At 37.1% G+C, this 16,442-nt stretch overlaps 1 protein-coding gene across 8 annotated transcripts in view; it reads right to left on the reverse strand.

Annotated features, from left to right (window-relative positions):
• Positions 1–15,199: 15,199 nt before the first annotated feature.
• The window catches only part of LOC588428 (interaptin), an 80,220-nt gene continuing 78,977 nt past the window's right edge, over positions 15,200–16,442 (reverse strand). For all 8 annotated transcript variants that reach the window (XM_030973192.1, XM_030973193.1, XM_030973196.1 and 5 more), the window contains one exon: positions 15,200–15,697. In XM_030973192.1, the coding sequence (XP_030829052.1) occupies positions 15,513–15,697 (185 nt within the window). In that variant the 3' untranslated portion in view covers positions 15,200–15,512. The remainder of the gene's footprint in view (positions 15,698–16,442) is intronic.

The following is a 16,442-nucleotide window of genomic DNA, read 5'->3' on the forward strand; positions in this document are numbered from 1 at the left end:
TTCGTCATCCCTTTTATCATCGAAATCATTGTCATCACGATCACATCACCGTTATCATCCTCATTAACATTATCATCATCAACACCATCATCACCACCACCACCACCACCATCATCATCATACAAAATTATCACCAACAGTGTTTTAACTGGTGACGTTTTGCGAACGTTGCATATACCCACCTGCCACGTAAGATGATGGCGACATGTGCAGTATACGATGACGATAGACATTGCAATATATTTTCCAATCTCGAGGGTAGAAAGCATCATCAATCCATGTAATTTAGATGATCATTCGTTCAAGGGAGTTTTTAATATTCTTATTTTTATGACATAATTGATTTTTCAGGTTACACCCAATCTTTGGAGGGCGCTTGGAGCATTACACGTTTAGAATTAAAAGTTTAATTTTAAAAATAGTGACTCCTCTTTTATGTTTTACCGCTTCTAAATAATTACCTTCGAAACTTCTTTTAGATGAACTGGTAAAAAACATCTTGCAAATAAATAAATCTTAAACGTTCTTTTACTGACTTTTGTTATAATCTTACAAAGATTAGAAGAAATTAAGATACGCATGGAATAGGGTAGTCAAAAAAGAAAGAAAACCTTTTCCTTCCCATTAAATTCAAATATATATATATGAGATTTGTAAAAATTCCAATGTTTATTGTGAAATAAAGTAATATACCGAAAATCAAAATTTTAACCCGGAAATGCCAATCTATTTCCCGGAAGGGTGCTAGGAGGCGACTTCTTTCGGCATGGTATAGAGAAAATAGCTGACGTCAATGTTTGAACGTCTAAAGACCAATAATTAGTCAGTCGTGTAAACAGTTTCTCTTAAAAAGCTCTTCCATCACACATGACAACTTTATACAGCGAGGATTTTGATACTAATCAAGTAAAGTGAAATTTGTTGAAAATTCAAATGTCAAAATGCTTGAGCCGGAACAGTTAGGTCATTACGATGTTTTAAACAAGATCAAAAACTATTGTTTCGCGAAGGTTCGATCGTTTCTTACAGTGTTATTGCATTTCACCAGGGCTATTTATTTTGAAAAAGAAAACGAAAAGAGGTCGGTTGTGTTTGTTTAATTTTTGATTGAATAGATTATAAATACTATGAAGATTTCGAAAAAAGAAGGAAAAAAATTATGTTATACGTTAAATAATATATAATAGGCATCATAATTACATTTAAAATCTATGATAATGGCCATTATTAAAATCACATGATTGGAGCATCTAATTTAACGTGAAGAGAAAAAAATATCAAGTCATAAGCTCAGACTATCTTTTGCTATACATTCATTAATAGCAATTACGAGGAGAAAACGCATGATGAATGCTGGGGAGATTGAAATAAATGGCATATCTTTGAAAGGAAATCAAGAAAAAGGAATTGATATTGCGGAAGCATTACTGGTATAATAGTTAATGTGATTATGGCGCGGCTATCAGTCAATTATCAGGGGCAAACACTTCAGCCGTCATCGATTTTGATGGTAACATCCGAGATCAGGTCCATTGCGATTGTGGCTACGGCTTAGAAAGCGTATTTTGTTGTAAGTGAGCCCGTATCGTCATTTTACCTTCCGGTCATTATAGATGACGCAAATCGATGCCTTCAATTTAATGGTCGATAATGTAGCGAGAATGATACCTGTAATGTATCCTTGGGAAAGTGACTTCTTTTTCCAAAGCTATTCCATATCCTAAAGTCGATACCGGTATAAAATGGTGAAAACAAATCTTTAGTCGCAGTTAATAGGGACGATGAAAAAGCTGTTCCTAGAATTTCCGCCTCTCGTTTTTAATTCTTTCTTTTGCAATTGAAGACAAAATGGCTGTTTAATCTCCGGTCGGCATATGCTTTGTTTTTCTAAACTATTCAATTGCAATCTATAAGATTTTAGCCATAAAATATGTAGATTAGTGTTATGAAATTGTTTTTTTTTAATTTGGCAACAGCTTTGTCTGTAGGTAACTTTTATTTATATTTGTACGGAATTATTTCATGCAATGATTTTGGACTTAAACTAGGTTTTAGTTAATTGTTTTCTTTTTGGTGTATACGATGAGACTTAATCCAATACAGTAATCAATATGTTGCACATTCAACAATTATTCCAAAGTTGTACATACACCCTAAAATGTTAATAAGATTAGTCAGCTTAAATTTGATAATTAATCAACCTAAAAGTGAAAATGAAATGGAGAAAATTTTATGATTTTATCCCTTCAATGCCATTTTATTTGCAATTTTGGAAAGAAGATGACCTATAATTGAATCGCATTCCTCTTTAGTAGTCTTTAAAATCCATGATTAGTCAGACTCAAAGCACGTCGATGGAATGAAAATCGTGTTATTTTCCTGATTTAAATAGCCTCTTTTGTAATGACTAGGGTTTAAAATTGATTTTAGCAAATGTCATATGCCATCCTAAAGGGGATAAGAACCTTTGATTGAATGAAAAGTTCAAAGCAAACTTCAAAGGTCTATATACCCTTACCGCTAAATAATATTACAAGTGGGTTCCTGTTTAGCGCTCATGTCTGTCAAAATTAACACTCATGTCGCTCCAAAATTATTAACCCGGCTTAAGCATGGCTGCAATTATGGCGCTCTAGCATTTCAAGGAATTAATTCCTGCCAGGTGTAATATTTATTGTAAATTATTATGAAATCTAAATTAAAACCAATAAATTTCACGCCATGTTAGACGACCTCATCTATACTCCAGCTGCCTGTGACAACAGATAAGATAATGAAACAGAAGTGGGCTCAACAATTTAATCAATTTTGAAGATTGTGAAACGTCTGGGGCCACTTGCGTAAAGTGTTGAATCTAAACGCAAGTAGTTTCTTCTTGTTTATGTTGTTGTTGTAACGTATGATCCGTCCATAAACTACGTGGCATTTTCCATTACTTCCTCCACCTTCTTAACGCTTTAAAGTAGGAAAAGATAGTGATGTAACAATTATATTTCTATGTACATCCATATTATTACATTCATAAGGGACAAAGCTTAAAATGTGTTACGGGTATTAGTTTACCCAAACGTTGTGTGTGACAGACCATTACACTAAAAGGATCTGTTAATACAATATGATTTTTATTATGTCATATGTTTTTCGTAAGAATATTAAAGCAATGGTTCTCTGGGGCAGAGACTGCAAAGTCAAGGACTTGGCGGGGATAGGAGTGGGAATGGGGGCATCATGAACCTAAGCTTGTAAAATTGCTGACAATCTTTCATGGTCATCTTCTTTGAGACATATCTTTTTCGATTCTCATGACATACAGATATTCAAACACACCGCGATGTTCTCTCACCTTGCATATATTTCCACTGTTTGACGACACAAGGAGAGACTATATAGAAAGCACTATTCGCTCATTTCTCTGTAATATGATATGGTAGACAATGAATAGCGATAAAAAGGTCAGTTTTTCTAAAGAAATCGGGCACGACATTTCGACAGTGAATTCCCCCAAGGTGATTACAATTGATGCGATGAAAGCGGTCCAATAAACGAACGCATTTCCCTCCAAATCTCACTTTTGAGGCAGCCAATACCCGAGACAACGCACACACCTATACTCCTAATCTCCAATTGAGGTTGAGAGATAAATTCTCATTCAGACAATAATGAACAAGATCATTTTAATTCCATTCATTAAGTACTAAACTGTAAGAAAAAATTCTGACATAAACAGGACAACATTAATGTTTTGTTACAAATGACGTTAACTCATATTTGGAGGAGGGGGTGGGGGGGGGGGGGCAAAAGCGTAATTCTTCGGAGCGATAATACAAAAAATGGCATCGCTTTAATGTAATTACAGAGCAATCGTCGACGGACACAGAGTTGCCTTTACAATTATATTGCGGTATAATTTCTTCTCATACTTGAATAATAGTGATATCTAGCTATTCATATCCAGGCAGATATGTTGACAGGAAAATATATATACAAATATTGTGGTTTTGAGATAAAGTAGCAGAACGTGCGAAGGTAAAACAAATCCACACATAATCATTCTTGAATGGTAGACGTCAAAAAGCAAACAGTGAAAGCGGAGTATTTTCATGGGTATTATGCATCCATCAGAAGCTACTCGGTATATTTTTGACATAATGAACATCTACTTCACATTCCTTTATCATCGAAGACGAATAGAAAATGCTCATGAATGGGTTGTCTGCTGTGTACAGTATAAAACCTACGACTCGAATGTTCAATCTTGAAGATATGAATAAATAACTGATTATGATACATTCATGGAAATGTTGCATGTATTTTTTCGTGCTGAAACGAAATTCCAACCATGGGTTGTCTTAAAGACTCGTTTATTATGACGCGGTAAAAAAGAAAAAAAAGAAAGGCCGACAAAAACCGAGCAAATGTGCACAACAAACCTCCCCCGCGTATTACATTTCTTGTCATCATGTAATAAATGTTAAAAAACTGACGTTTACCGCAGTGCGTCTGAACAAGGCTTAAAGGATCGAAGGCAAAATTTGATCGAACGAAAACAAAACGCTCCGTTCGTGTATTGTACCAAAAAGAAGAGGAAATATGGTGAGCGATTATGTATAGCCATGGGTGTCGATCCCGGGGGGATGGGGGGATATCCCCCCCCCCCAATATTTCAGGTGGGGGGGGGGGGGGTGGCCTGTACAATCATCCCCCCAATAATTCACCATCAAAAAACAAAAAAAATGAAGAGAAAAATTAATGAGAGTAGTTAATGGTTATTACTCGCAAGATGACCATCAATATAAACATTTTGCTATCTCATTTTCATAATACATACATATATACGAAGTAAATGAGACAACGTATATTAGACAAGAATAAATTGAATTCTCGCTCATATGGCTTCATCAGGAATTCGTCCCTATTTTCACGAAGTGACGGTAGTGAGGAAAATCGTAACGCAAAGTGAATGCAATTTTTTTTCACTACCGTCACTTCGTGAAAACAGCGACGAATTGATGAATTTATTCAATTTGTTCAATCAACAGCATCATAGAAATGCAGTGCGCCAAATGCAAAGACGCAGCGTCAAAAAGCAACGAGCTAAATGTTAAGCGCAAAGCGCAAAAGTAGCAATTTGCAATGCACATCAGACAATCCTGGACAGTGTAAACATAAATGAACTCTGTGTCGAATTCGTGATGAGATCGGAGACAAGGAGAAATATTTTTGGACATTAGTATGACTTATAAGATAGTTCACTAGTTGTTATGTTGTTTCCGTTCTCCCGTTTTAAAATTCACGTCATTGTATCTTTATTTTTATTTTTTTCACTCATTTTATTTCCTGATATTTCCTAAAACATTTTTCATTTTTGGAGAAATATTATTATGTCACAACTTATTTTTGTTTTATTGAAAAGCTGATGTAGGCCTATGTCACTAGCGTACTAGTGGGGGAGGGGGAACTGGGGGCGCTAGCCCCTCCCCAAATAAAATCCAACCATGACTTATTTTCAATTTCAAACAAGTGATTTATAAATGTTCGTGATATCACATGATTCTCAACAAATTCGCGTTTCTCCATTTCTGTTGCAAACTGACACATTCCCAAATAGCCAGGAAGAGCAAATATTTTGTATAGTCACTAATGGGGCTAATTTAGTGGCCGTTAACACTAACAGTAGTATACAATTCCTTTCGAGAAGCTATTGCGACAAGCACTGCCGGGAGATTTGCGCGGAAGGAAGGGGGGCCACTGAATTCAGACTAGGATTAAGAGTTATAATTAAATGAAACGTCAAAGTACACGATACAACGTAATACAATAATCTAATGAAACGTCAGAGTTTCCGCGCTACGCGCGGAGGAAGGGGAACTTGATTCAAACAAGGATTAAGAGTCGAGAATGGTACATCGAATCGTCTTCTTTCTTTAATAATATAATGAAACATCAAAGCTACCGCGCTACGCGCGGAGGAAGGGGAATGTGATTCAAACAAGGATTAAGAGTCGAGAATGGTACATCGAATCGTCTTCTTTCTTTAATAATATAATGAAACGTCAAAGCTTCCGCGCTACGAGCGGAGGAAGGGGAATTTTATTCAAACATAAAGGATTAAGAGTCGAGAATGGTACATCGAATCGTCTTCTTTCTTTAATAATCTAATGAAACGTCAGAGCTTCGCGGGGAAGGGGGGAACTCCCCCTCCCTGCACCCAACCCGCTCTTGGGAGGGGGTGCAACTTGCCACACGCTTCTACCTCTTGGTTGCTTTGATCCATTGCCGGAAATATTGTGGCACCTATCATCCCCCCAACCACGGATACAAATCGACACCCTTGTGTATAGCCGTTAGGTACACTAACGTTGGGTGTGGGGGTGCTGAAGAAATCAAAACAACATCAATATATGGGCCATTAAAACAACAAAGAGTATCGTTATAGTCATTATTGTAGAAATGAAAAAAGGAAGAAAGAGGGTGGAACAAACGGCAAACAACAGACTATTCATTATTTAATATACATACTTATGCATAATATTTTTAAAAAATAGGTCCATGTACTTAAAGACCTTTTGGCGTGTGTGTATGCGTGTGTGGGGTTGCTTTTTTGTATCTAAAACAAGAGCAAATCAATTTAGCGTGTCATTAACAAGAAAACAACAAAATATTAATTACCAACATGCAGTGTCAATACTTCCATACTCCACTTAGTCTGCAAACAAAGCAATACAAGTTCAGTTTGATTTTCATCGCGTTCCAGAGGTCAAAATTGATACCAATCTTAAGACGAGTTTAAGATTCTGAAGTAGATATCAGCCGGGGAAAACTAGATATACATTTAAATGTATATCAACTCATGTCGAAAGAAAAGGGGAAGGGTAACCAGTTTGACAATCTCAACATTCTCCAAAAATATCAGTTTCACGGTTCTGAGTTCTCCGTTTCGCATCTCTCTGAATTCGTGGACAACTTCTTTAAATATTGCTTCGGAGAAAGAAAACGTCTTTTGAAAAGAAAAGGAAAGCAACACGATTCGCCATTTGAGATTTGACATGGCCGGAGCCGTTCCCTCAAGCGACATAGCTGATGTCATTCTGTGCATCATGCCTTCAAAACAAGGGTGACATTCATAGATACTTGGGGCATTACAGTTAGGCGTAAACAAATATACCATCAATTGATATGATTAAAAACAGACACATTATAATGCAAATAAATCTGAAAATATATTTTCCTCAACATAAAAAACAAACAATTGCAGCACAATACTTTGAATAAATGTAAAGGGATCTTTATTAGAAACACAGGTGGTAGCTTCACGAAACGGAGGAGCTTCGTTCAAAATATTCTTCCCAAAAGATATATTTGTGCAAATGTCAATAATGAAGGGCAATCCAATCTTTGTAATAACTTCATGTGTATAACAGCAGGAAAAATAAGAGAAATAGAAAGGCGAAATTTAAAATATATCGGACCAATAATAAGGGAGTTATGACTGTTTGAAATATGACGTCACTATATCTATACAAATCTCAAAATGATAATTTGGTCAGTGGGTTGTGACGTAGTCAAGGATAACTCTTCCGTTTATCATGCACACAAATATCATATTTTTTTCCCCCTAAGTCTTCTCCCTCGGGGCACTATTATATAATAGATATGATATTATCATAGGTCCTCTAAAACAGAACCCACCTGAGGAAAAATTGGGAAAGTTGTCCGACACTATACGTCAGAGTGACATACCGATTCAGCCAATTTAAGTGTGCATATGTATAATGATTACAACTTTAAGAATATATATATATATATATATATACTTGTCCATTTTCCTTCAAACTTACATCAGTCTGTTTTTCAGATTGTCTGCTTTAGTTTAGAATGCTTGTATTTTGAGGTTGTATTTTCGTTTAATTAACGCATTTATTTGGATCTTTATCTTTTCAAATTTCAGCTATTCGATTCTAAGAATTATTTATAATACAAGACAAGATTCTGAAGTGTTTGATGGGGGAATAATTCTTTGAGAGTTCAATAGCTCTGGTTTAATTCACATAATTTATGTCAAGAAACAAACCAACAAAATGAAACCTCCCTCAAGGCTCTTTGAGAGCGCACCGAATAAGAACTGCATCACTAGCAGAGAGAAAGGGAGAAAGAAGGGGAAGGAAGGCAGGCTAGAGAGAGAAAGAGAGAAGGGGAAGGAAAGCAAGCTAGAGAGAGAAAGAGAGAAGGGGAAAGAAAGCAAGCTAGAGAGAGAGAGAGAAGGGGAAGGAAAGCAAGCTAGAGAGAGAAAGGGAGAAATAAGGGGAAGGAAGGCAAGCTAGAGAGAGAAAGAGAGAAGGGGAAGGAAAGCAAGCTAGAGAGAGAAAGAGAGAGGGGGAAGGAAAGCAAGCTAGAGAGAGAAAGAGAGAGAAAGATAGAGACACAGACAGACAGACAGAGAGGCAGATAGACAGAGACAGAGAGACAGAGAGAAAGAGAGAGAGAGAGACAAAGAGAGAGAGAAAGAAAGAGAGAGAGAGAGAGAGAGAGAGAGAATCACAATTGTTTTATACTAAAAAAAGTGTGTCATCATTGAGCAGGACTCTCTTCTAATATGGTACGCATAACACAAAAACTATATAATTTGAGATGGGAAATATTAGTACAGTTATTGAAATTAGCCTGGCCACTATACATCCGATGGATTTCAATCTCAAAATTAAAACATTGTGTTTTCTGAAATCTCAAAAAAATACATCAATAGTAATTGTAATTAATTTGACATTTAGAATGTTAAATGACATACAGATCTTTGGTAGATGTTAACATGTTACTTCAAACTCCATTTAAATGTTCATGTCATTTTTCTTTTGCCAACATAATTATATACAATGACTACTGATGTAAGGTTTCTTTTTATTCAATATCCTAGCACTTCATCAAGACGCAAAGATCGTTAGTAATCTCACCAATGTCGCCCCCATAACAATGAGGAGGATGGGGGGGGGGGGGGGGCATAAGTCAAAATTACACTTTTGTTACCAATCCTGTAGACAACCATACTTATACCCTTGTTACGCCCTTGCCTCCAAATATAAACATCTATACTAACATGACTAAAGGACTTCGTCTTCGATTTAAAAATAAGGGCCTGTCAAATGATTTTCTATGGATTTCGACCTTCCCCTTATATCTAAACCCCCATTGAAGGTTGAAAATGTTACATAAACCTCCGTTTTATATTTGATGTATTTTATAACAATAATAATAATATAATAATAATAATGTTCAATTCTTATATAGCGCATATTACAAAATTGTCTCTATGCGCTTAGATACGAGAGAGAGAGAGAGAGAGAGAGAATAGAGAAAAGACATGAAGAATATTGAGCTTTATCTTTGGCTTTGCTTTGATACTTCTCCTTACTGCTATTAAATGTATCGATTAATAATATAATGTTAACAATTTTGAATGCAATGACGTAAACATTCACAATAATGATGCATTTTCCCCAATATTATTGTGAAATGCAAAGAGTGAAATTCTAAATGTATTGGCGTAGCGTGGGCCCAGCTATTGAGGGGCGATATAAATATATAGGAATAACATTTAAAAGAACAAGGAAGTGAAGTGAGTAGATGGCGTGGAAGAGGAGGGGGGGGGGCGTTGTGCCATCTTCTTTTCATGATGCCTTCCATTCGTTTCTTTTCTCTCTTTCTCTCTCTTGTTTCCTTTTTTTCCTCGCCATTCCATTGATAAACAGGGGGCGTCATGTTCGCGCTTGCCCCTAGCTACCCCACTACCCAAATAACCGAGTTTCTTACACCTATCAGAGACGATCTTCTTCTGCTAATCGACCTGTATTGAAGATCATAGAGATGATGGTTCAGCTTTGAATGTGCAACTCTTCATCATGTTTATCAGACTCTCACACGCCATGTCCATTCGGACTCGTAATCACTCTCTATCAACCACCCCACCTTCCTTTCTTTTTCTTCTAAGGGGTACATAAGATTATCTATAAAAAAAAAAGCTCGTAATTTTCTTGTAGGAACTTAAGCATTGCAGTCGGTTTGGGTATTAATGAATTACATCAATATGTTTTTATATACAAATGGGCAGATCACAATATAAGCTCGTACATTAATAATGATAATATTCATAATAATTCAATGATATATTACTGACCTCGTAATCAGTTTAATCAAGCCGTAATTAGAGAAAGTTTGCTTTCCATACGGTTCAGAGTGCGTGGATATACAGAATAATCTTTATTAAATTCATAAACAAGGACTATAAAGTCGAAGTAAAATGCAGTATAGACAGGGTCTGATGCAGTTGGAAGAGCCTCTAAACTGTGTTTAATCAGACCGATCGCATGTACGTGTGCTCTGCAGTGTGTCTGGGAGAAAGAAGGAAATCAATCAAGCACGATGGATATCTATCCCTTGATTCTCTCTCTTATTAAAGGTAATATTTCATTGATTTGAAATTCAAAATTGCCGAAGTGATAAAATGGCGTGTCATGATCGGGAATATACGGTAACAAATACTTCGCATCGTCGCATAACATGAAGATATATTAAAGGCAATAATATGGCAAACTAATGGCCTTACACACCTATAGAAAACAAAAATAAAGATACATTTTGATATATACCTATCGCTTTAGAGCGTGAAAAATTGTATCTATATTGTTCATTCTTGACATGTTAGACATTGAGGACACCCTTGATTTATTGTCATAAAAATCGCTTAGAAACAATTTCGGAATCCTATTGACTACATCCCTGTAGACACTACCTGAAGATTGGTAATGTATCGACCCACTACCTTTAACGTAGAGAAACGTTTAGAGTCACAGATCTTGTATCAATTTTGCATAGGATTTTTTAATGGTTATTGGATCGTCAAAGGGGAGCCAGAAGAATTCCATTTCACATCAAGACTCGAGCAGACAGGAATATGCAGTGGCGTACCAATACACCGATAGAGGGTGTATCTGCATGGGCAGCCCCGTGTTCGTTTGGGCCACTGCGAGATTTATTGATTTCGTCCTGGGCCTTCAAAGGGAGGGGTAGGGTGAGGCAAATTTAGGCCGGTCCGCCCTTGTGCTTGATACGCCATTTAGGTCAAATCAAGGAAGTACGAACTGCATTCAACCTTACACGATACGGCACATGAAAAGAGTAGGGATTACAAGTCAGAGCATTATACTGATTACAATTATTTTTAATTGCGTATGTATCAGTTGTCTGTAATCACCGGCTTAAACCATCCGATCATGCACACAAAAATGATCACTCAAAAACTGCACGCCTCATAAATTTTAGACGTAATTAATCCTTTCTTTCAGTAAAGTGCATCCTACATCTTTTAGTCCCTCAGGAAAGTTCAGTCACCTTTTCACTCGGCAGACAAAATTACATCCAGTAAGCGGGGTGACTTGGAACAAAAGAACTGGAAAAGTTATACTGTAACTTTGTGATCAAAGTAATGCTGGAGACCAATTTAGTCATTTTAATAATGATCAACATAGTTACCTCTAGCTGAACTCAAACAAGACTCCTAACCTCGTGATAACACCACAATCGTCGCGTTTAGAACCACTTCTAAATGTTTTACATTCTCAAAACTAAGTCAGTGAAAAAATGTAAGTTTTTTGGATGGGCACCGTTAGATTGATAATATTTCCAAATTACTTTATGTAGATTATCTGTAATCGTCGCACCCAATCTAGCAGAAATATGCTCAATTAAAAAGCGCATTTTTCTAGACTCTCTCTCTCTCTCTCTCTCTTTTGGTTCTTCTATTCTTATCCCACGGTGAGAATATACGCATTTTTTCCCGTTTACCTTTATCTTTTAAAAATCTATATTACAATTTAACTTACATTTCTTGGTATTTCTACCTCTTGCTCTCTCTCTCTCTCCCTCTCTGTCGCTCTCTCTCTCTCTCTCTCTCTCTCTCGCTTACTCTCTCCCTCTCTCTCTCTCCCCCCTTCGGCTTATCTTTACCTACCCTAGTTCTGTGTTGTTGTCGTGAGCACCTTGAAAGAACATTCAATGTCTTTTATCAGAAGACATGGCTGGTATAAATACATTATAATACATAGACCTAGAGCCTCGATGCTCTCTTACACGCAATCACGTACATCAGGGCAGGCGCCCAAACCTTCCTGTCGTGCATGTATAGGTCTATACCCTGTTCATTCAACTCATAATTAACAGAATATTTGTATACTATTTTGTTTAATCACTTGTCAAGAGTGCCTTGCAACGACACAACAAACAAGGCGGTCTACAATCTTTGGGTTGCGTTCGTGTGGCGTTCGTGGTAAACAGTAGCGTAGCTACAGGGGGCGGAGACGGAGGCACAGGGGGCACGTGCCACCCCTCCCCTCATCATGTGGTGAAGAAAAACGAGTGAGAAAACCCGAGAAAAGAAAGGAAAATAGGGAAAGGGGAACAGTGAAAGAAGAGGATACACCTGGACTACATACCCAACCCTCCCTGTAATCAGTACTGAGTAGCCTTGTAAATTTGTATTTCTTTATGCGATTAAGACCGGTGCCCCCTCCCCCCTCCCCTCCCCTCCCCAATCTTTCCAGGGCCTATTATACGCTACTACACCACTGGTGGTAAATAGAAGCCGACAGGACCTTGACAGGTTATTCATAAGCGTGATTAGCTTTATGGCTGGAGCGGAAACTCGTAATTTATTCAAACATCGCTAAAATCATCATTATCCATCTAGGCGAAAAGATCCGTCGCACGATCCCGTATGCATGACGGATTCATACCTCGTGTGGAGTTGATTGTGGGTGTCCAATCAGAGAGAGAGATGGGCCTATTCGCACGATTGACAATCTTTCAAATATCACTTTAAAAAAAAATTCATCCGAAAATGTGATATCAAATTTATCAGAAAGCTAGTGGGGTCAACCTCGTTCGATGTGAGCATTGTCAGGATCATGTTGTCATCGGGATGGAATCATAATTACTAATCAACATTAAAAGTATTGCCGTAGTGATATTGGAAAGGTTTCAAAAAATCCTATAATTCAGGGACGTAAAGTAATAACGCTTCTTTCTTAATTAATGTGTGATTGGCAGGCAAAGGTCATTAACGAAATGAGTGTTCAATTAATGGTCATTAACTCTCTGAAGAATGACCTTGCCGCTTTACTCTCCTAATTCATTTCATGACGATAGAATACTGGTCATAAGTTATGTTACGGGGATTGGAGGGCATACTAAGTTCGTCATGAAGGTTAAAAGGGAAAAACAAACATGATCAATTCTCCTGCAGAGAGCATTTCTCAAGTCTTGTTTGTTGTATCCTTCCTTGACCGTAAGGAAGACCAGTCTACTACTTTACTACTTTTTCATCACCCTCTCTCTCTCTCTCTCTCTCTCTCTCTGTTTCTCTTTTCTCTCTCTACTTCTGTCTATCGCTTTCTATTTCTCTCCCGTCTCTCTTGGAAATTAAAATTAAGTTATACCTAGAAGATAGGTTTATGTTGATATACTAGGTGTTTAAAAATATATATCCCAAATGTTTTCTGGAAAAAGAAACAATTTCAACGATTTTCAAAATAAGGAAAACAGAATTGTAATGCACTGAAATAGTTTTTACTTTGTTTTAATAATACTTTCATCTACATTGATCACATCATGTTGTTCACAATATATATATCATGATTTGATAAAATACATTTGCATAAATTAAAGTTCAATTTGTAACTTTTGAACATGAGACTCAAATTCAATTATAGATATCACATATTGTCATCATATTAAAAGCAATTATATAATCTGCTGAGAGCCAGAAGGGCATTGTACTTTCAGAGATTGTAGTGCCCTTCTAGCTCCAGAAAGACTTAATATTCTCCTATGGGTCTCATGCCTCGGTTACGAAGGCCAGACTGACACCAGACCAACGATAGCCTAAATGGCCATGATATTGCCCGGCATTGAACTGGCGGTTCAGAGTCAGTTTAGGGGTGTGACTAGGTTATCACATTAATGTGGCCTTTGAGAACCATGGGTCGTTTGACAAATTCATCATGAAAACAATTTCACGGACAACCCACTGAAATGAATGTTATATTTAATACACGTGTTCAGTGGGTTATCAGCTTGTGACAGCTTATGAAACACTGCCCAGCTGATTATAAGGTGAAAACATTATCATTTACAGTTATCAATTCATCAATCAAAATATCACCTCTGTTTGCTTAGACTTGAAACTAGTTTGTACATCTATATTTATCTATTTATACATATATACAACCTGTACATTTTAAATTACTCATCAATATGTTTATCTTAGGCAATTTTTTTGGAAATAAATTGGATGGATTCTCAACATGGCAATATTGAATACTTTATTTTTGCATATACATATTGTACAATGAAAGACATAAGGCTTACATAACCTTTGAACAATATACTCTTTTCGTTTGGAACATAACATGATGGAGTTTTAATCACAATCTAATTGACCAACATTTTCATCCTTGAATTAGCTGAACATGCCTTTCACGTATACCAATTAACACTTGTGCATTGTACATGTAATTGTGGCAATTGCCATGAAAATAGAAATGATAGATAACAATTTGATGATTTGGATTGATCATTATTGAATAAAAAGCCCAAAATAACTTGAGCTAGAGCTAATGAAAGATGCATAATAAACCAAACTCAAATTGTATCCAACAGATTGACACAGTCTTGAACATTTACGTATAACATTTATCAAGGTGAAAAATTGTGGGCTTTTGGTATAGCCCCAGTTGCTTACCCTCTGGTTTGATCTATTAATTTCTGAGTAATATTAATCAACGATTGAATGTTTCATGAGGCAAGGTTGTTCAATGCTTTTGATAGTTGTTGAAAGGCAAAGGATTTTGTTCTTATTTTTCCATATAAAGTTCCTCATTCATGGTATAAAGATTGTTGACACACTGCAGTGTGGTGTGTACGCAGTAAATCTTGAGCACACAGAAACTTCATGGTTTTATCATATCCTCTTGTCTCTCTCTCTCTCTCCCTCCCTCCCTCCCTCCCTCCCTCCCTCCCTCCCTCCCTCCCTCCCTCCCTCCCTCCCTCCCTCCCTCCCTCCCTCCCTCCCTCCCTCCCTCCCTCCCTCCCTCCCTCCCTCCCTCCCTCCCTCCCTCCCTCCCTCCCTCCCTCCCTCCCTCCCTCCCTCCCTCCCCCCTCTCTCTCTCTCCCTCCCTCCTTCCCCCTCTCGATCTATATATCCCTTCATAAAGTTGAAAGTCTGGATGTTGCATTCATGCATCTAACTGATGTGATTAGACCCATGATTTACATTATGGACCAGAATAACAAGAGTTCAATCTGTGAAGTTCAAATCAAAATTATATCAAAGTCATTTAATCCTGTGACTGCTGAGTTCTCTCATTCCATAGGTGTAATACAATAACTACCACATCCAGGGGAGAATGGGTTAACAGCACCTTGTCAGCTTCGCCTCTTCCCGATGACACCATCTTGAAGACCCATCATGTTTTGAGGTTGTGTTCTGACGAGCGGGATGCTGATCGCATGGAAACCTTGGTGATATGACCGGGAGATGCATTCTGGGATTGGCGTGGATCATCTTCATCATCGATGATGGCAGGAGAATGTCTCAGGGAGGAACCTGGTGGTGTGTGGGGTGGAGACGGATGGAGTCTCGATCCAGAATCTGAGGGAACAAGTAAAAAAGAAATAGGAAAAGGATGAACTATCAAAACTAACCACATCACTATGTCTCAAGATTATGGAAATACTATCAAATAAATATTGGCTGTCTCATTAACCTGAAAAAGATCTCATTAAATTAAAATCATTTAGTGGTGAGAAAAACTTTGTAATTCTTAAACTTTGATCAAAGCGATTTCTTTTGACACTTCATGTGAAGAAAAAAATGAAAATACTACCGTATGCAAAAATGAAAGTTATCATGATTTTTTAATTAAAGATAGGGAAAGTATAGAGAAACATGTCAATCTCTTGCTAGCAATCTCTCAAAAAATCTGACAATAATTTTCAGAGCTGACAGCCAGATTCTCTTTGAATAATATTATAAAAAACAGTCCTCTCATGAGCATGATACATTTTGAAATTCATCTGTAGGATATTGTATCCAACTGATTAAAAGCATCATGCTAGCAAGCATTATTAAATATTCATGGTTAAAACTACCTCTGACCAAACCCACGCATCTTTCATTGTCGCGAGTCAGGAGTCACAAACATTTCACAATCTTTTCCTCAAGCCTACCCAACAACACTTGTAGCATCAACATAAAAGCCCTTTCATACCTGCTAAACTTTTAATAGCACCTCCATTCAAATGTCATCTTATCCCACACCCTAGCCGATCAATATCTCCCAAACTACAAACGCCCGCAAAAACTAGACTCAAGCGTGACAGAGAGAAGCACGGAA

Source organism: Strongylocentrotus purpuratus, unplaced genomic scaffold (genome assembly GCF_000002235.5).
Source record: "Strongylocentrotus purpuratus isolate Spur 01 unplaced genomic scaffold, Spur_5.0 spur5_scaffold_6, whole genome shotgun sequence".
In the NCBI taxonomy this organism is placed as follows: Eukaryota; Metazoa; Echinodermata; class Echinoidea; order Camarodonta; family Strongylocentrotidae; genus Strongylocentrotus; species Strongylocentrotus purpuratus.